General features: G+C 53.4%; 4 protein-coding genes across 4 annotated transcripts in view; 1 reads left to right on the top strand and 3 right to left on the bottom strand.

Annotated features, from left to right (window-relative positions):
• ISF_02485 (hypothetical protein) overlaps positions 1-117 on the bottom strand; it is a gene marked incomplete at both ends in the record, with an annotated part of 1,820 nt that extends 1,703 nt beyond the window's left edge. Inside the window, one exon of the mRNA XM_018846091.1 lies at positions 32-117. Coding sequence (XP_018706798.1) covers positions 32-117 — 86 coding nt within the window. The remainder of the gene's footprint in view (positions 1-31) is intronic.
• Positions 118-9,069: 8,952 nt separating this feature from the next.
• On the top strand, positions 9,070-10,215 carry ISF_02484 (cyclin; the record flags this gene model as incomplete). The annotated part of the gene is made up of 1 exon (XM_018846090.1): positions 9,070-10,215. One exon carries the CDS (start codon positions 9,070-9,072, stop codon positions 10,213-10,215), a length of 1,146 nt encoding a protein of 381 aa, XP_018706797.1.
• A 1,835-nt stretch (positions 10,216-12,050) lies between these two features.
• Positions 12,051-15,344, bottom strand: ISF_02483 (ATPase, P-type, K/Mg/Cd/Cu/Zn/Na/Ca/Na/H-transporter; the record flags this gene model as incomplete). Its single annotated transcript, XM_018846089.1, has 1 exon — positions 12,051-15,344. One exon carries the CDS (start codon positions 15,342-15,344, stop codon positions 12,051-12,053), a length of 3,294 nt encoding a protein of 1,097 aa, XP_018706796.1.
• Positions 15,345-16,705: 1,361 nt separating this feature from the next.
• ISF_02482 (carboxypeptidase S1) lies at positions 16,706-18,709 on the bottom strand (the record flags this gene model as incomplete). Its single annotated transcript, XM_018846088.1, has 1 exon — positions 16,706-18,709. One exon carries the CDS (start codon positions 18,707-18,709, stop codon positions 16,706-16,708), a length of 2,004 nt encoding a protein of 667 aa, XP_018706795.1.
• Between the last annotated feature and the right edge of the window lie 525 nt (positions 18,710-19,234).

The raw sequence follows: 19,234 nt of genomic DNA, 5'->3' as shown, positions 1-19,234 counted from the left end.
GTTCGCAAAAGGGGGGGGGGGGAAGGCTCACCTGCAAGTGATGCAGCCCGTACGGGTCTTGGTTGCCCATTTCCTGGTCCTCCGCGCGGAACCGGGATCCGTCTTTTCTGGTAACATGGCGAGGAGTATATTGTTCCTTGTTCTCTTTATGTGATGGATCTTGCATGAACGTGCGATTGATCCGAGACTTTGTCTGCAGATAGGTAGATGAACGAAGATGCTTGGCCCAGTTTTACAAGGCGGGCGTGGCCGTTTGGCGTTGACTTTCGGGGACTTTTAGGGGAAGAGGCTGGCGAGGCTTGGCTGAGGCTTGCCCCTTTCCGGCTTGGCTTGGTTGGTCCACGATGAAGCCGATGAAGCCTAATAAATCCTATCGGTCGATCCGTTTAACATGATCGTGGGGCATCTGGGTCTTTATCCTTTCTCTTATCATAGTATGAGAGTCCATGGCCAACCAAGATGACCAATTCTGGGTTCAGGTATCTCATACAGTTTTTCTTCTCAATGGTTGGATATTTTCAAATAAAGGTCCATCCCTCCTGCCCGACAATTGTGTCACCCCGCAACCCAAATACTTACCACACGTACACGGCTCCAATTGGGTGCTGCGGCTGAAACCACCAAGACTATGAAAAAAAGAACTGTAACTTTTATTTCAAAGGCCATGTTGATTAAATGAGTAGAGAATTGAATATATACGAGAAATATAAGAAATATAAGACAGACGAATAAAAGACACAAGATGTATTACCTAGTTAGAATTACACCGCCAGATGCCCTACCCTATAGTACAATGTAATCGACCTCTGGAGCGGCCGCTGGGCGATGACATTTTACGAGGCTTCCCCGGCTACGACTTCAAGGACCATCTATCAGTCCCCAAGAACTGTCTATCTGTCGGGCCCCGGCTCTGGCTGTCTAAAAGAACCATGTAAAGGAATTAATTTGACAAATCAAGTAAACACGGCTGCTGTCACAACGAGGGAGATGTTGGCTGAGCATGGCACCCTCCTGCTGGTGTCAGCAACCAACTTTCCGTTGTATAATTTCTTTTACAAATGCCGAAAAGGCTGCTCTTAGGAGCCAATATCATCCTTGCCTGGCTCGTGTAAAAGCCTCACTTGTGGACTTGGGCACACTGGCAACTCCCATGGCGGCGGCTGACCAGCGGGGGGCAAGCCAGCCGGACAACGGGGACCGACACCATAACCGCCAGAATTGCAAGTGAACTAATACAAATCATCGAGTAATGATTTGCAAAAGGCCTGTCTTGCTGAGCGAGGGACCCGGCCAATCTTTAGTAGCGTCCGCTGGTTATCGGGCAAAGATGCGAGAGCAGGGGTTCGCAGAGCAGACGACAGCCTGGTTTTGGTCCATGGAAGTCCCGGTTGGTCATCAAGTCTATCCATCTTGTATCACGACCGGGTTGACAGCTTGCGAGCGCGGCACAAAGGCCGACGAAAATGCGACCGGGCAGACTGAATAGCAAACCGATACTTTTATCAGGGACACGGCATGTCAGAATGCCACTACCCTTTTTCCCCCCCCTTGAATTATAATTAAAGAGGAAGGAGTAGATGACCCTGATGCAGCCTTGGGCTCCGCCATCATGCACCCTCAGAGGCTGGAGCCCGACATTCCATGAAGTAGCGAATCATGGCGACTGCGAGGGCAAATTTTTGCGAGGGGTGGCGAAAGACGATGGGATGAATAATCTCTGCGCCCGGCAAAGCGCACACACAAGGTAGGATTCTCGGGGGGTGTTGAATGATGGCGGGAATGTGTGGGTGATGAATGTTCGGCAGCAGTGCGCAGTTGAGACAAGACGATCCAAGCAAGGGAGGGGAGCGTGATGATGAGGGGGTGAGGAGACCGGAAGATTTATTAATGGAGTTTTTTTTTTGTCCTGGTCTCAATAGCTACTGTACATAGTTACCTCGACAAACCGGAAAGGAAGCGAGGTGCTTGCTGTCGGTTCTTCTGTATCGGGGCGAGAAGTTTAATTGGTTTTTAATCCCCCGTGTGGTAGTGACGCAAGGGAGCGCTCGACAGGGTACCTGCAGTTCACCAGTTTGCTCAAACGGCTAATTAGACTAACCTCATTTTCTTCTCCCTCGAACGGAGGCGCATGTTCACGACTGCGCATCGGCGGCGCAATCAATTAAAATTCAGGTTGGCAAAATTATTGGCTGCGAGAAATTGCAAGCTGCTGCGGGCCGGAGGGATTGATTGATCGAATCGCGTGCGAACACGAGGGCAAGGGGCACAGCATACACTTTTTTGGCTCACATGGTTATGCTCATCCTCCCCAGTACCTGGAAAAGGTGTAATAAATTTAGCATCACAGGAACGGAGTACCGACAGCCCGGACCAGTCCAGGAGCCCCCGTCGTGGTGGCCGGAATACGAGGCAGCCAACTCCGCAGAGAGCGCGCGGCAACCAAGGGCGTGGGTTGCTGAATGACTGACTAGTTATGCTTTTGATGCAAAAAGGGCCTTTATGCTGCATTAGGCCCCGAAGAAAATAAAGCTGCAAAGACCAGCAAGGGGACTCTTGTCCCTGCCAAGATTAAGCACGCTGACCGAAAGGCGTCATTGCCCTGATTCGTTTGGCTGTTTATGAACAAACCTCGACTCAATGCTCCGTGTTTCGTGGCAGCAGAACCTGTACAGGTACGGCGATCTATCATGCATTTTGGGGTAAGCATAAGACGCCAACTGTTCTTGTATACCTGTCTTTGCTATATTTCCCCAGTATGACGCGCAGATGACGAATTGAATGGGATTTAGCAGTGAGATATATGAATGAGGGTCCAGGCCGATCCAAGGACACCTCATCAACCCACCAAAATGAAAGGATGCACGCTGCATGAAGAAGCATAGAATATGCTGTTGGCGCCGGGAGGCGCGGGATGCTGAGCAGTAAGACGTACGTAGCTTGGGTAGGTTGAAACTACGAACTAGCCGTCGTTAGGCGACAGAAAAAGAAAAAAAAAAGGTTCAAGATTGAATGCAGGTTGCCACTCTAAGAAGAGCAGGAATGTTGCGTCTCAGAACCCGTGTATTGCCACCATGGGGCGACCCGCGTAAAGTGCTAACTTATCTATCGACTTTATTAGAACCGGTTCAGGGCACAGAAAAAAATGTTAATCAACTCCTTCGCTCGAGTAATAAGCGAGGATGGGGGGTGGTGCGACGAAACACTTGTCGCTGGAATGCGGAGAGCTTCTTTGTCAGGGGTTTTGCGTTCGCTCTTGCTAGGGTTGGCTCAGAGACATGCGATCGTAGGCCTGTAGTTGAGTTGCGTCGGTGATGGTGGCTGGAGCCTGGGCATGGCCGCATTCCACCGCCCGACCAAGGATTTTCGTTGGCCCTGAGGAGTCTGTGGCGAATGGAGGCTGCTACAGTGGTGAGGTTCTGCCGACAACAGTGCGGATGAAGAAAGCTCATTCGCTGGACGAGACAGCAGTCCTGCTTTTGTTGGACGCCGATTTTTACCTTGCTCGGAGCAAAGGCGTCAGTTCCTCCATACGGACCGGAAAAGATGTCAGGCTGCGGTGGAAGTTAGGGGTCGGTTTCATGTCAGAAGCAAAACGGGTAGCAGGAGACTTTCTGAATGGCTGCTTTCCACCATCGGTGGCGCCGCCTGCATGCAGCATGCAGGAGAAGAGCCCCGAGTTGCGCACCGGGCGGAAGCAAACGGTGCGTAGCAAGACTGAGCCCAAAGCTGGAGACTGAGCACTTGTTGGGTAGTAGGCTTTGGCTGCCCCAAGGTTGTCGGGACTAGTTCTTTATTAGCTGTTAGTCTAGGTGATGGGGTTAGGACGGAAATGGCGGTGCTTCTTACATTGAAATGAGAGGACAGCTAGAACTGAATCAAGAGAATTCAATGCCTCCAAGAGTGGTGACCGCCTTGTCTAGCTAGGCATGAGCGTGTCAGCGGACCTTGCATGCGCGGCGGCTGTCGACGTGACAATGCAGTCGGCGTGAGACTATTCGGTGCCTGGCCTCTTCTGTAAAATTGCAAGGGACCGTTGTCGCAAGCTGATCCCAAAGAGCATTTCTCTTCTTCTTAAAAACCTAGCCGCAAATCAGACCATGCGCAACCACACACCCCTGCATTGCTATAGGGACGAGGTCAATAACGTCGTCTTACTTCGTAAACCTCGGGGCGATTCGCCAGCCATGGTCCGTCGACCTAGCGATGGGTTCACCATTTCATCTCGCACGGCTCGGCATAGCTCTTTATCAAAGGGCACCGGGGAGAACAAGTAGAGACAATAGTTTTGCCCCTCCCCCGAGTCTCCCGTCCGCCAGACAACCAAGACAAGCCCAGACTGAGAAAAAGCTCCGCGTTGGCGCAAAGAGGACGACAGGATGAGTTCCTGTGGACGTGTAAGAATGCCACTTGACGCAGGAACACGGGCGCTAGCGCAACGGGTGTTCAGACAGCTCGGCTGGTTGTCTAGGGCTAATCTCGAATTATTGGGCGGCTTCGTGTTTTTGCGTAATGATGACTTGGTAGCCGCTTTTGCCCGTATAGAAATGCTATGAAGATTGCTTTGCTCATACTTGCTCAAGGCCTGAATTTGCTCGTCTCAGGTGCCTGGATCGACGACCAGGGGAGGCTTCGATCACTCCTTGCACGATACCTGGGCTGTAATGCAGGTGTAACGGTTATTTGAATAATACTGGGAAGTAAAAAATCGATGCTCAAGGTCTCGCGAGTATCCACGAGTCGCTTGGCTGTTACACAGTCCATAACCTTGAGGTGAGCGTTTAGCCTCGTCAGGCTTGGCGCGGCTTCAAAGGCCAATTATTCGGGAGCAATATTGTTGTGTAGCGAAAAAGCCGACCTTTGGTGGACGAACAATGTGAACCTCGGCCGTCGCGGATGGTGTGTCACGGCGCGTACTGAAGCATAGGCCTGTTCTTGTCTACTATGAATAAGCTCTCTTGTTTCGCATTCTGACTTTGGCCTGGCTGACGCATCGATTGATATGAGACGGTTGGACAGGAAGGCAGCTCGGTGAAAAACAGTTAGAAGCCAGCTAATAAGTGGTTTTTTGCTGCAACTTACAGGTATGTACATGCCTACCAATAATAGCTGGAGTCCCTGGCCTTGTTTCATGATGCCTGGCGTGCATTTGCCAGCAAGGGTACACCCGCGGCGGACCAATCATGAGGCTGGCCAGGCCGGCTTCAGATCGAAGCTAAGAAGGAGAGAGGAGCATCGAGAGCCAGTCAAGATGCAGGTACTGCCGCTCGTTGAGAAGTGGGCTAACACTGACCCAGCCCGCCGTCTGAACGGGCTGACCAGGGGTCCCCCGAACCCGGCGCGGTGATGCTGTACCCTGGGATAGCTGGCGCTGTTGGGGGCGGGAAGCAAATGGTAGGAATTCTTTGTTCCCAGAGACTGGCAAGGCCTTGGGAAACCGCAAGGCGAAAAAAGCTTCCCTAGCACCACTTGGCTTGGATGGTGGTTGAGGGACTCTTTGTCTGCGCCGTTGCCAGCAGACGGAAGTTGTGACAGGAATGAAGGGCGCCCCTCCCAGTTCCATGGCGGAACGCCTCCGTATCTTGGGCTCCGAGTGCAGTATGGAAACGACCCAACCCCTTGGCCCGAGCTTTTTGGTAACGTCTTGCACGACCGGCGACGGAGACCGTTGGTGGACGACGTGCCGCTGGTTTGAGGTTGCTGCGGCGTTGGGCATGGCTAGCGAGCGATCCCAACGATGCTCGGGTCCTTGATTCGAACCAAGAAAATTACAACTGCGAAACCTGTAACAAGGGCGGATAGACCGAACCATGAGAATCCGCCTTGTATTCGCCAACGTTGACGGGAGAAACTTAAAATCCACAACGAAGGGGCGGGACAAGGGTCGTAGTATGGATGACAGAGCGCCACGGGTGTTTGACTGGCTAGGAAGCGTTTACTGTGACGTGCGACAGTGCCTTCCCGCAGAGCTGCGTTGTCGTGATTGTGGTGGCGCGGAGGGTACCTATTCATCTATCCACATGTCGGACCCTGGGGCCCGGGCAGGTGGTACGAGATTTAGGCGCCGGGCTGGGACTGGCTGGTTGTGGTGAAGTCTGGCGTGCAGCTTCTTGCAGTCGTCTGAAGCAGGGCGCGAACGGCGATGGGCGGTCGAATTCTATTTTCGTACCACTTTGCCGGGAAGCGGAGAAAGCTTTGGGGCTCATGAGGATTTGCGGTGTCTAATGTTGAATATATCTGCGAGGGCCACCCGATCGTCTTGTCGTTTTCTTGCTGCATTCATCCCTTGGACGTCGCTTCCTTTTCGACCATTGATTTTTTTCCCTTGTGTTATTCATTTTCGTTGAGACTGGTCTCTCTTTGTGCGGTCAAATTCCCTTCACATTTCAAAATCGCCTAATACTCGCCCTCGCTATTCTTTGCCTGTCATCTTGTGTCTCCCTCGTGGACAAGAAAGAGGTTTCTATTTTGCTTGCCTGCTTTGTAACATTTTCTTTTTGCAATTTATTGACGACTCGCTATTGGTCAATATTCTTTTTTTTTTCCACCGGAAAAGGGAAATAACGACGACTTTGCACAGACAAACGGATAAGTGGTCTGGTAAACTGTGCGCAAACGAGTTCGATCTGGATCATTCTTTTCGCGGTCTATGGTACGATTTTTTGAACGAAGCGCAGGGCTGTTAATTGCTGGCCAATTTCCAACCTGCATATTTGATTTTCCCTTTGCATCGAACTGGCCCCATTGTTCGCGGTGGAGGAAAAAGCAAGCTTTGTGAGTCTTATCGCCCCCAACATTTGAGGACATTCCAACAGATGGCTCCCGACCTCTTCCGCCATTGGCAATCAAATTCCAACGCTTACCTAAGGCGGCCTGCTAACCCAGGACCTACAAGTCCCTAGCACACTACAGCACGTTTTCGCAGGTTCCAGCGCCCATCAAGCCACAAAAGGCCGCTAACGACGACGATCCCCCGCTACGACAACCGCTGAAAGTCCAAAACAGCCATCGCCAACTGTGCCAACTGAGTCTATCAGCCAATAACTCATATTCCTCCGCGCCAGCTGACGGCTTGCCTCAACCCACCAACCTCCCTCGGCGACCGTTTTGCATTATTGGACGTGGTTTACGTGATTTTCCATTTGCTTGACTTGCATCTTGACAACTGTTATATATACCACGAGCTCAGCATTTTCTTTTCTTCTTTCGTCTTCATCACCTCCATCCTCATCATCGGAGAAGCAGGGATCTGATCATTCACCACTCTGCTCTCGACCTACGGACGCCAAAAGCAAACAGTTCGCAGCTCGGACCCGTCCACGGCCTCTTTTACATCTCCCTCTGCGCTCCCTCTGAGCTCCCTCTGAGCTATTCGAATTAGTCTGATCACGGTTCTTGTCAGCCATTCAGCTACTACGGACGAAAAGCAAAAGCTGAAGGGCAGAAAAGCAACTAACGCAAGCCAACCCTTGACCCTGACCAAGGTTGCGAGCGACGCTTCCCGCTGGCTCGGCAAAAAAGGCGATCCCCACATCTGGTTGATTTACTGTCACCCGATCTCGAAGGACACGCACGACTTTGGCTTCTGCCGGGTATTGCTTGCATCGAATCTCGGAGCATTGGAAAGGAGATTCAATCGAGAATATTTTTCTGCCTTGAAATCCCCTTCTTTCTCTTTTCCGTTATCCAAACTCTAGCTTCGCTAGATACGCAAGCAAAAAGGAGTCTGCAGCCACCGAACCCTCGGATCGCCCTCCCTCTTGCTTTTTCGCCCTTGCACTACCACCGCCACCACCACAACGACCACCTCCACCGGCGATTCATTCTTGCCTGTGCGTGGCCTCAACTTCCTTGAGCAAAATTAGATTGCATTACGGGATCTGAAAGTTGAAGAGGACACGACAATATTTTGCTTGAACCCTTGAACATTGTCCTTGGACATTATTGCGACGAACAACTCACTCGACTGCCTGCACTGCCCTTTGGCGATTCAGCTTCGATACACCTCCTCCTAGCTAACTTTATCCTCGTCGTCGTCTATCCACACCAGGTCCAGCCACACCCCATCCGTCCGAATCCCTGTCGGCCAGCCCGGTACCTACCGTCCCCGCAAGAATTGGTTGCGATATCTCAGAATAGGATCAGGATCAGGATCAAAGCCAGACACACAGCTCATTGCCCTTGCAGCGACCTCGTGGAGCTGTAACCGTCGACAGTTTCTGCGTCCTCCTTTCGCAAGTCTGCCAAAAGTCACCCGCTGACACCAGGCTCGCCTCGCCTCGCCTCGCACTCACTGTCGCACTCACTGTCGCACTCACTGTCGCACTCCGACGCCCACCCCCCCTCCCTTCACCACCCTTCACAGGTACTGGTGTTGCGTTGCACCAACCAAGGGAAGACGATCCACCCCCTGGAAAAGTGTCATTCAGGCACTACAATCGCTACAACCGCCGCTAGCCCAGTCGCAACCTCCACCGTCTCCAGGTAAGTTGGTACTTGCAATCCACCCAAAGCTTGCTGCTCCGCCCACCCACCCTGCTGCATACCGCAGGTACCACTGCATCCTCCTGCACCCCTCCACCCCACCCCCCCCTTGACTTGCCCAAGACGGAAACGGAAGAAGCCCTGCTTCATTGTCTGGTCTCGAGTCCCTGGCCACATGCGCCTGGTTCCCGCTACGCTCCATACTAGACACACCTCTTGTCTTGCTTTTTCACAAGATAACCTCCCTCCCTTTTTCAATTTTTCCCTTCTTTCATTCACTACCCTTTACTTTTTCTGCTTTCGGCGTCTCGATATTCTGATTTCAATTCCGCAACCCCCCCCGGAGTCTCACCTTGTCCCACTTCCCTTCTCTTCCCCTCCGCTTCTACTTATATCAGACCTTGGCGCCTCTTTCTCCAAATTCCGTCGTCAACCTATTCTTATACATCTAATAGATCACCGTCTGGCCACCGCCGCCGCCACTCTCTTTACCACCACTCAACACAGCGGGCCTGCCAGCTATCGGTCTCTACTATCTACGACTCGTCAATCCTTTATCCATCTACTTCTTCACAACCACCGCACACCATGGCTCCCTCGAGAATGCTCACCGATCAGGAGATCAACAAGATCGCTCTCGAACAGTTTGTCCACTACAAAGTCAGCCCCGAAATGATTTCCTACCTCGCCCTCGCCGCGCACAACGTCATTCCATGCGATTCCGCCCTCATGCCCATGCAAAATGACGGTGGTTCTCACCGAAACGGCCCTCCCACCCCGCCCGAGAGCCCCGATTCCGCTCCCGTCATGCCTGCCGACGGCGGCCTGCCCAGTGTTGAGGAATTCATCACTAAGCTCGTTGTCCTGTCTAATGTCCAGGTCCCGACACTCATGTGCACCCTCGTCTACCTCACCCGTCTCAAATCCAAGCTTCAGCCTATGGCTCGGGGCCTCCGATGCACCACCCACCGCATCTTCCTAGCTGCTCTCATCCTCGCCGCCAAGTACCTCAACGACTCCTCCCCCAAGAATAAGCACTGGGCCAGCTACACCTTCCACAACCACGCGGAGTATGTCTTCGGTTTCAGCTGCAACGAGGTCAACCTCATGGAGCTGCAGCTCCTCTTCCTTCTCAAATGGGATCTTCACATGGACGAGGAGGACCTCTACCGCGAATTCGACGGGTTCCTCGAGCCTATCCGCCACGAAGTCAGGCACGAACACATCAAGCGCATGCGCCAGAAGCAGCGTCGCCAGAAGGAGATGTATGCTGCCGCTGCGGCTGCCGCCGCCGCCGCCTCGGCTCGCTATCCCAGCCCGCCCACATCCCGACACGCGAGCCCCGATTCCCGTCTGGCCGCTGCTCGTGCCGGCTCCATCTCGCCGCCGGGCCTGACCTACAGCAGCTCGGCAAGCTCGTATGCCTCGTCGGTCGCTTCTACCTCGAGCAGACAACACTCGCGCTCCACCACGCCACTGGAATCTGAGACGGACCCCTTTGCGTATCATGAGTTCCTCGACGACAGCCTCTACGACTCCCCGGTCGACGTGTCCATGGACAAGGAGTTGTTTACCGCCTCGACCCGCAACCTCAAGCCCACGCCCAGCAGCCTTCGTCTTGAAGAAACGGCCAACGAGCAGTATCGGCAACTTTACGACGTCAGCAATCGGAAGCGTCAGCGCCGCGGCGTGTGGGCCCGTTTGCTTGGTGGTGGTGCAGTGACCGTGCGATGAAGCAAATAAACGTGGCAGGGTTTTGACCCCTCCGACCAAGATCAAAAGCCACACCGGAAGAATTGGGCGCAACAAACAGCATGGCGTTTCTTTTTTTATCCTTCTCTTCTTTTCCCCTCCTTTTTTTTGCAGCGAGCTTTTTTAGACCGGTTCTTATGCTTCTGCTTCTACCTTTTTTTCTCTCTATTTACCCCCACAGACTCGAGCCTGGTCGATTCACCTAATGCGCCTGTGCACCAGGCACCTGCACCACTCATATCATCCACGATGCGTGCATAATTACACCATCTTTTGTCACGAAAAAGAAACTCTGTTTCAATTACCTACTTTTTTTTTTAACGAGCATATGAAATCAACACATGGTTGGATTTCATCAGCATCTTTTGGAAAGGGATTTTTTTCATTAGCGGAGTTTGGCGATCTTTTAACATCATTATCTTGGATTCTCACATTGACGACTGACGGCCTCGATGGCATCCGTTGGAGGCAAACTTTCCTATGTTGTTTATTATTAGCAATAGGGAGGATATCTTGTTCGGAGGAGGACTTGTGCGGATTTTTCATAGTTTTTGAATCTCACCAACGAGATTCTTCAATACATGGCCATCGGCTACATTTTTTTTATACTTCTTTGCACTTGATAATTGTAACTTGGTCTTTGCAATATTGTGTGATAATGTCCACAGCACTGGAAGGGAAACAATACGACCGTAGCACTAGCTGCAACCCCTACCTTCTATTCTCTTGCCTCTTGCTGGAGCTCGACATTGTTTTTTCTGTCCAAACGGCTGGAATTTGCACATGTCAAAAAATGATCAAGAGGTCCTTTCACGTTGTACGCCACGACGTGCCGCCAGACACCGTCACGTCGCCCCGGCCCCGCGTGTAACTCCTTCGCCGTTCATGTGATGCGAGGGGGGAAAGAAGCAATGGAAGATCACACTTGCTCTGTATCAACTGAGGCAAAAAAAAAAAAACACAGTTTCGTTGGGGAGGGATGAAGAAAGTGTGGCATCCTCTCTCTCAAGTGCTATATGTCCCAAACACCAGACGAAGAGATACAGAAAGGGCGGTGGGCGGCAAGGAAGGGTTGACTCATGACGGATGCACGTGAATACAGCAGCTTCCCATTTCGGGCGGGCGCCTTTCAACACAGAGTTTCTCAGCGGCGCGGCGCGGCGCGCGCGGCGATGCGACGTCAAGTTGGGGCACGTGGGCGCGTGGCGAAGAAAGGCCACCTGACGCCTACGTACAGTATGTATGTACCGCACAACGGCCAGGCAGAAACGTTGCGCGCACGCAAGCTTGACTTTCGTCTTTTCTTGTGATGCATTGTTTCTCATACAAGTAGTTGGACAAGACCGTTTTGGATCCATGGCTTGGTTGGGCTTGCAGCTGCAGCATCGTGCCGATCGGGCGTGTGGATAGTGATCATGAAGCTGGGGGGTTTCTTTATATTTGGATCTGGGTACTTGTGCAATGTGTGCTTGCTGTGGTGATTGGATGTACAAGTCGTCGGTGTGTGATTTGGTCGTGGTGGGCAGGAGAGACGGAATGCAAACACGGTTACATGATCTCCGTGGTTCAATACCGCGCTTCTAGAATACCCGTTACAAGTAAAGTCTTTCGTACCTCGCAGTGAATCAGCAAGTCACAAAAACATATTCAAGGCCAAGATAAGCTGGGAGTAGAATCATAATTTCATGGGGAGACAGCTATGCTGCGCTAACTAGGTGATGCCAATAAAACACGACAAGCCCGTTGACTAAACCAAACCCGAAAAGTAGCTACTAACAATACAACGACACATTGAACCAATACCATCCATCACCCTCTCAAGCACCCACGCGCTTGGCGCGGAAGCTTACAAAGGGGATGCCGCTGCGCAGGCTCAAGCTGCTCAGCACCACCGACAAGCTGCTGAGCGCCATGGCCAGGCTCGCCCAGACGGGGTCGAGCTTGATGTGCGCGCCGCTGTTGGTGCGGACCGCGTACAGGCAGCCCGCCGCAATCGGCAGCGCGACCATGTTGTAGACGATCGCCCAGCCAAAGTTCATCTTGATGCGGCGAAAGACGACGCGCGACAGGTCCAGCAGCGTCGGCACGGCCGTGAGCCGCGACCCCGCGAGCACAAAGTCGGCGCTCGAAATGGCCACGTCGCTGCCGGACCCGATGGCCACGCCCACGTCGGCCGTTGTCAGAGCTGGTGCGTCGTTGACACCGTCGCCGACCATGGCCACCATCGCCCGCCCGCTCCCGGCGGTGCCACCGGCTGTTGCCTGCAGATATCGTACCCGATCCGCCTTTTCCGACGGCAGCACCTCGGCGAGGACGTGGTCCGAAGGAATGCCTACAAGGTGCGCCACGGCCCGCGCCGTCGTCAGGTTGTCGCCGGAGAGCATCCAGACTTGGGTGCCGCGCTGCTGCAGCGCCTTGATCACTGGCACCGTCTCGTCGCGGATCGGGTCGGAGATGGCCATGATGGTCGCGAGGCGCCACGCAGAGTCCTTCTCAATGGCAACGAGAGCGACGGACTTGGCTTCCCTCTTCCACGTCTCGAGTGTCGAGCGAGTTCTATCCGACATGTTCACATCGAGGCTGCGCATGAGGGCTTCGTTGCCGACAGCAATATTGAGCTCGGACGATTTGAAGGCCGCTTTCATGCCCTTGCCCGGCACTTCCTCAACGGCTTCAAGATCCGCCGACGACCGCTCGGTGCCGCAAAACGCAACAATGGCCTTGGCGATGGGATGAGTGCTGTTCTCCTCGATGGCTTTCAGGCCAGAGAGGATAGTAGTCTCCGGGACGTCGACGGGGCCTTCGGGCAGCATCGCCGAGTCGGTGATCTGAGGCTCGCCGCCAACGGTAAGCGTGCCCGTCTTGTCAAACACAACGCAGTCAATTCTGCTCGCCTTCTCGAATGCCTCGCCGCCGCCCTTGACGAGGATGCCATGGTTAGCGGCGATGCCTCCCCCGACAAAGATGGCCGTGGGGGCGGCGAGTCCGAGGCCGCACGGGCAGGCAACGACAAAGACGGCAATGGCAAACTGGAACGCAAACGCAATACGCCCGCTAGTGGTATCCGTCTCCTCACCAGAGACTTTGCCGGTCTGCACCAAGACTAGCCAGACGATCCAAGTAATGACGGCAATCAGTGTGACGACAGGAACAAAGTACGAAGTCATGAGGTCGGCGATTTGTTCCACAGGAGCTCGCTTCGTCTGACCCTCGCGCACTACTTCGACAATTTGATCAAGCATGGACTTGCCAGACGTGCCAGTTGCACGGATTGTGATGGCGGATCCTTTGTTGACAGTGCCTGCAAAGACTTCGTCACCCGGGATCTTCTTGATAGGTCGTGATTCACCGGTGAGACTAGACTCGTCAAAGTTGCTTTCACCCGTGAGAATAGTACCATCTGCAGCGGGCGAGGCACCATGCGGGACTCTAATTACGTCGCCATGTTCCAGCTGGTCCAGAGGGATCTGCGCCGTCACGACAGAACCTGCCCTTTCCTCGACGAGAAGTGCAGTATTGGGACGCAGCTTGGCCAAGGCTACAACAGCACTTCCGGTTTTCGACTTGCTGTAAGCCTCAATCATTCGTCCTGCCAAGAGGAACAGCGTCAGGAAGACGACCGAGTCAAAGTAGAAGCGATCTGCCGGGACATCCATATCATGGTTGACGGCGGCCGCAATCATTTGTGCAATGGATGAAAAGTAGGCAATTGTCGTGCCCAGAGAGATGAGCAGATTCATGCTGCCAAATTTGTAAAAGCGCTGAGCCAGAGACGTGCGACTGCCGCTCTTCCACATGGTCCAGACCTCCTTCATCGCACGGGTGTGAAAGATGTCGGCACCGAAGAAGTAAACAGGGGTAGAGAGCGCAAAGAGTATGATTTCCATGCGACTGAGCCCCGAAACCCATGGCTTCATGAGATAGTGTTTGGTGGGATCCGAGTCAGGGACAAGACTCATGTAGACAATGCCCAATATGAGGGTTGGGACGGCGATGATGAGAGCCAATATCATACGCCAGAGCAGAGCACGCTGGTGCTTTGCCCGGATGGCCCTGGACCTCTCTTCAAGCGTTGGGGGGTGGTAGATGGAGGCGTGGAGTGACGGATCTGTCGCCTCGATAGCCTTGAGGATGTGTCGAATGGTAAAGGTGGGAGAGGCTGGGGTGTATCGGACCTTGAGGAGCGGGCGGTTGATGGTGGGCTTGTTAAGCACATCGACGTGCTTTGTGCCAAAGCTCTTCATCGTGGCGTAGATTCGGTCCGGGCAGCGAGGGCAAAATATGCCGTCAATCTTGATCTCGACCTCGCGGGCGTCCGTCTGCTTTTCGCTGTCGCGGCCGAGATCCTGTACATTATCCAGTGTCGCCTCGTAGCCCAGGTCCTGGATGCCCTCGACAATGTCCTGCTCACGGTCAGGCTCGGTAAAGTCGACGACGGCGCTGTTGGCCACGAGGTTGACGACGACCCTGGACACCCATGGCAGCTTCTCCATCTCGTTGGTGATAGTGTTGGTGCAGACAGCGCACGTCATGCCGCCGACGGAGAGGGTCGCTCGCCAGGGACCCGAGGGCGCCGCCGCGCCGTCGGCGGTGACGACGCCATCAAGGGCCGCAGCTGTGGCGGATGCCTGGTAGTTGGGTGATACGGGAGACTGTATCGAAGAAGAGACGTCGTCATGGTGGTCCTGACCGCTTCGACAGGAGTGGCAGTTCTTGAGATGGGCGGCGCGGGCGGCGTCCTGTGACGGAGAGGACATGGGCCTCCAGAGCCAGGAGAAGAATTCAAAGCCGCTCCCCCTCTGCGGGGCGACGAGATTGCCATCGCCCTGGTCGACAACGGTGACGCTCTGATCAGTGCTGTCCCTGGACGAATCCACGGCGCAAACGTCGAAGCCAACGTCCTCGAGAGTCTTGGCCATGTTTTGAACGATGCCGGGGATGGTTGACAGATGCTCGACGGTCACGACGGAGGTGACGAGGTTCGGCGACACCCATTTTATCTTATCGCCGTAGGTGTCGGCTAGTAGGCTGCGAATGGCGGCGACACATGATGGACAGTGCAGGTTGCCTAGCAGGTAGGACGTCAGAGAGGTCTGAGACTGTGGTGTCATGTCTGACGTGCTCCACGTTTGCTGTAGAGAGGGCGTCCAAAGATGTTTGCTAGGACTATGGGAGGCACCGGCGGCTGCCTCGAGGCGCAAAGGGGATCGTACGGCGTGACGATTGGGTGCGCCGGCGTCGCGGGTTGGAATGTAACGTGTAAAACAGCACGAGGGGCTGAAGCAGGTGGAACGAGCAAGTGCCGGCGTTGTTCGGCGAGACGGGATGCTGGTAGAAAGTCGATTAATCACAGCTAGAGGCCATGAGACGTAGCTGCCATGTCAGACCTTTATATTAATTAACAAAGAATGAACTTGGTGCCACGGGTTTGGTGGTGCGGCAATATGGCCGTCACTGACAAACCCACTTTGAAAATCCGCACAAATATCGCAAGTGCAGGTGAGCTGTACCAGTTATATGTGGTACCTAAAGTTATGAAGGGAGACTGCATGAAGAGATGAAGTCTTATGATGCAAGATGGTTTCTGTTTCTCCCTTTCTTTCGAAATATTTTGTCGAAAGGCCTGCTTTTTTCCTTTGCTTGTCACGACTGGCAGGCGTTTGTCTCACGGCATATCGTTTGGCGGTAACACGGCATTATCGTTGCAAGAGATCTGTCAGATCTCGCTTACTAAAAAGTTTAGCCTCGCGCCGCCCCCCACCCCAGCCACTGCGAGATTTTTGCGACGAGTTCCATTAGGAATGAGTTGGGACGAATGGCTGGTCAGCCAGGGGTGGAGCTGACTGCAGGTGCGAGATTTGTGCGGAGGATGCACTTATTAATTATTTTTAGTTGCTGCAAGCCACTTAAAAAAAAAGAATAACAAGTAGAAGAAGGAAGATGATGTTTCCTATTTCCTGCCCATTCTAGCAGTATCTGCATCCTCGACACCTCATTGCATCATTTTCCCCAGATCACGTGCACTGACAGCCCTCCTCATCCTCTCATCACTCCCGTGATCTACAAACATATCCTAGGCCGCCGAGTCTACTGCATGCCAGCAATTAATATACGACACCCCGCGTTTTGCAGAGCCAACGTGTCATTGCAACTGTATGCTATGCGACGCATTCTCATAATACGTCCGTCTCCCACTGCTTCTACTAGTTCATGCCCAACGCGACGTTACTGCCGGCCCAATGGAACAACAACTCAAGAGGCCAAAGGAGAATCTTTCTATTCGTCAATGCTGCATGCGCACATCTGTCTATCTCATGTGGATTACCGTCTTGTGTTCCGGTCAACGCCCCAGGCTCAAGTGTGTACAAATATGTATAAAGTCCGTACAGGCCCCATGTGCCTTGCTTCATCACGATTCAAAATCAAAACGCCCGTCGCAAATCAAATCGAAATACATGCAAGTTTATACCTTTTATATCCAATCCAAAACTGGCAACAGTGCTGCCCCGAGCACCACCACAATACAAAAGGCTGGCGAGGGGCTTGCTCTTTGAGCCGAGTTTTTAGGTGTACTCGTTGCCGTGTACGCGCCCGTCAAGGTTGCGCTCGATGTTTTGGTAGTGGCAGCCTTGGTCGACGTCGCCGTCTGGGTCATGAGCGGCCAGTCCGCCGAGGAAGAATAGAGAATGCCGTTGATGACGACCCCGCTGCCGCTGGCTGCCAGTTGCCGGGAATCCTTGTCGCAAGTGTCTTGGAACGCGCGTATGTAGCAGACCGTATCTTGCATCTTGGGTAGCTTGGCTGTCGTGGTTGAATTCACTGGGCCAGACGTGCTGTATGTGTTGATGTCGATAGATTGACCGGTTGAGACTGAAGTGCCAGCCATGAGGCGAGAGAATATTTGAAATGCCGTCTCAGGCTGATACGACGCCACAGAATGTCCAGATTGGTAGATGCGGCTAAAAGAAAGGTTTCCAAATTGACGGACCTCACCACCAATATAGGAGCTATTGACGATGATGGGTGAGTACCCAGCGGCGGGAAACTGGGTGAGGTACTGGCCGCCAGCTTCCTTGGCGACCTGTAGTGAAACGGCCTCACCGCCAAACCAGTGACAAATATAATCTCTGTCGCCATAAATCAAGCCTATGCGGACGCCCTGGTTGAGCAACTTGGCTATACGTGGTATAGTCTGGCCTCTGGAAAGGTCGCCCGTGGCGTCAAAGGCAAAATAGACTGCGTTGCTATTCATGGTATAGTTGACTGGTGAGCCGATGGCGGCAAGGACAGAGCCCTGGTTTAGGTAGTCCACGAATCGAAACGAGGGAAACGGATCCGTGAGAGGGGCAGAGAGATCATACACGCTTCTTCCGGCAGCGTAATAGGGCGTGTCAACATCGTTACAGACAGCATTTGCTCTCTGGCAGGCCTGGTTGACACCATCCACAGTGCCGGTACCGTTGATGTCAAAAGCGGCAGAAAGGCTGGCACATCGCCTCAGTCTCTCGGCGCATCCACCAGCGGCAGAAAACTTGTCGGTATAAAACTTGGCCTCCTCGTCGCTGTAGGCCTTGAAGCCATAGGTATTGGCCGTAGCAAACTTGGGAGACAGAGCCTGCTGAATCTCCTGATCAACGCAGCCGTTGACGATCCCGAGGGAAGCGAGATTGACCTGGCGCGTGGAGTTTGTTTTTGCGGGCGTAACTTGTCGAATCTGGTTCTGTTGCTCCCAGACGTCGGCGAAAATGGGGCCGTAGCGACCGCCGTAGCTTTCCGCAAAGAGGTTGATGGACACGGGCTGAGGTGCCGGTGGTAAGTATTGGGGGAAAGCGCCGAGGAAGCCTTGCAGCATGTGCCAGACAGCAAATGCGGCCTTTTCAGTGGTGTTGGCAGTGGAATTGACATTCATGGTGGAAAAGGTACCGTTGGTAATGGACCACGGATTTTTTGAGCTTTCATCAGCGTATGGTGGAAGGATCACGGTGCCATTGGGGAACAGCATGGTGCCGTTAGATGGAACATCATATGAGAAGCCAACTTGGTTGGGTTGGTCGATGAAGATGATATTGGAACCGCGGTCCCACCCCCAATCTCTAGTAACGGTATCGTATGTGTTGAGGCCCTTTTCGACGACAGCGCAGGGGCCATTGCCTGTGAAAAATCCATACATGGAGCTGGAGCCCGGGCCTCCATTGAGCCATATGGTGAGTTTATCGGTCTTTTCACGGGCCTCGACGAACCAGAAGAAGAGATTGGTGGCATAGTCGCCAGGAACGCTGACCCAGCCAGTGTACTGTTTCTGTGAGGTGAAGGCTGTCTTGCAGGTGCCATTAGGTTCTTTGTAGGCGACAGTGATGTTGCTATTGCCGGGTGACTTGGTAATGTTGAAGTTGCGGCTGTGATACTCTTGGTTGACAAACTGGGCGCTAGCTGTTGCTGCAAGAAGCAGCAGCAGTGTCGAGAGCAGCGCCGCCATAGCGGGCGAAGCGAGCGTAGATCAGCAGGAGATTCAGCTTAATTCGAAAAAAAAACAGGTGGTGATGCTATTAACGAAAGACGGGTTGCCAGGAACAAGGTACCGCGCGTGGTCGTACTGCCTAGCACAGGCAACGGCTGAGCGGTGATTCAAGAGAGCGTCATTTGTGACAAGCAGAAGCGACAGCAGAAGTTGAAAAAGTGGAAGAAGCTGATTCAAAAGAAAGGATAAAATGAAGAAGCAATGGTGTACGAATTGAAGAGAGGGAAACGAAAGCTTGATGCGATGAAGGGAGGAAGATGAAAAGAAAAAAAAAACGAGGCAGGACACTGGGCGGACAAGGAGCTTACGAAGCTCTGCAGACCCCCTGTGTGTGGCTTGTTCGGCGGAGTGGCTTGCCTGTCAGTTCCCTGTCGGCAGGCACCTAATTGACCTGGAGCAAGAGGTGCTAGCGGACCGATCGAAACTGGAGGAGCTACTGTACATAACTGCGGGGGACGACGAGCCTATTTTAGCGGCTCCAGG

The sequence above is a fragment of the Cordyceps fumosorosea genome (genome assembly GCF_001636725.1).
Source record: "Cordyceps fumosorosea ARSEF 2679 chromosome Unknown scaffold_4, whole genome shotgun sequence".
In the NCBI taxonomy this organism is placed as follows: domain Eukaryota; kingdom Fungi; phylum Ascomycota; class Sordariomycetes; order Hypocreales; family Cordycipitaceae; genus Cordyceps; species Cordyceps fumosorosea.
The sequence above is the reverse complement of the archived record's forward strand: the minus strand, read 5'-3'. Positions and strand labels throughout refer to the sequence as shown.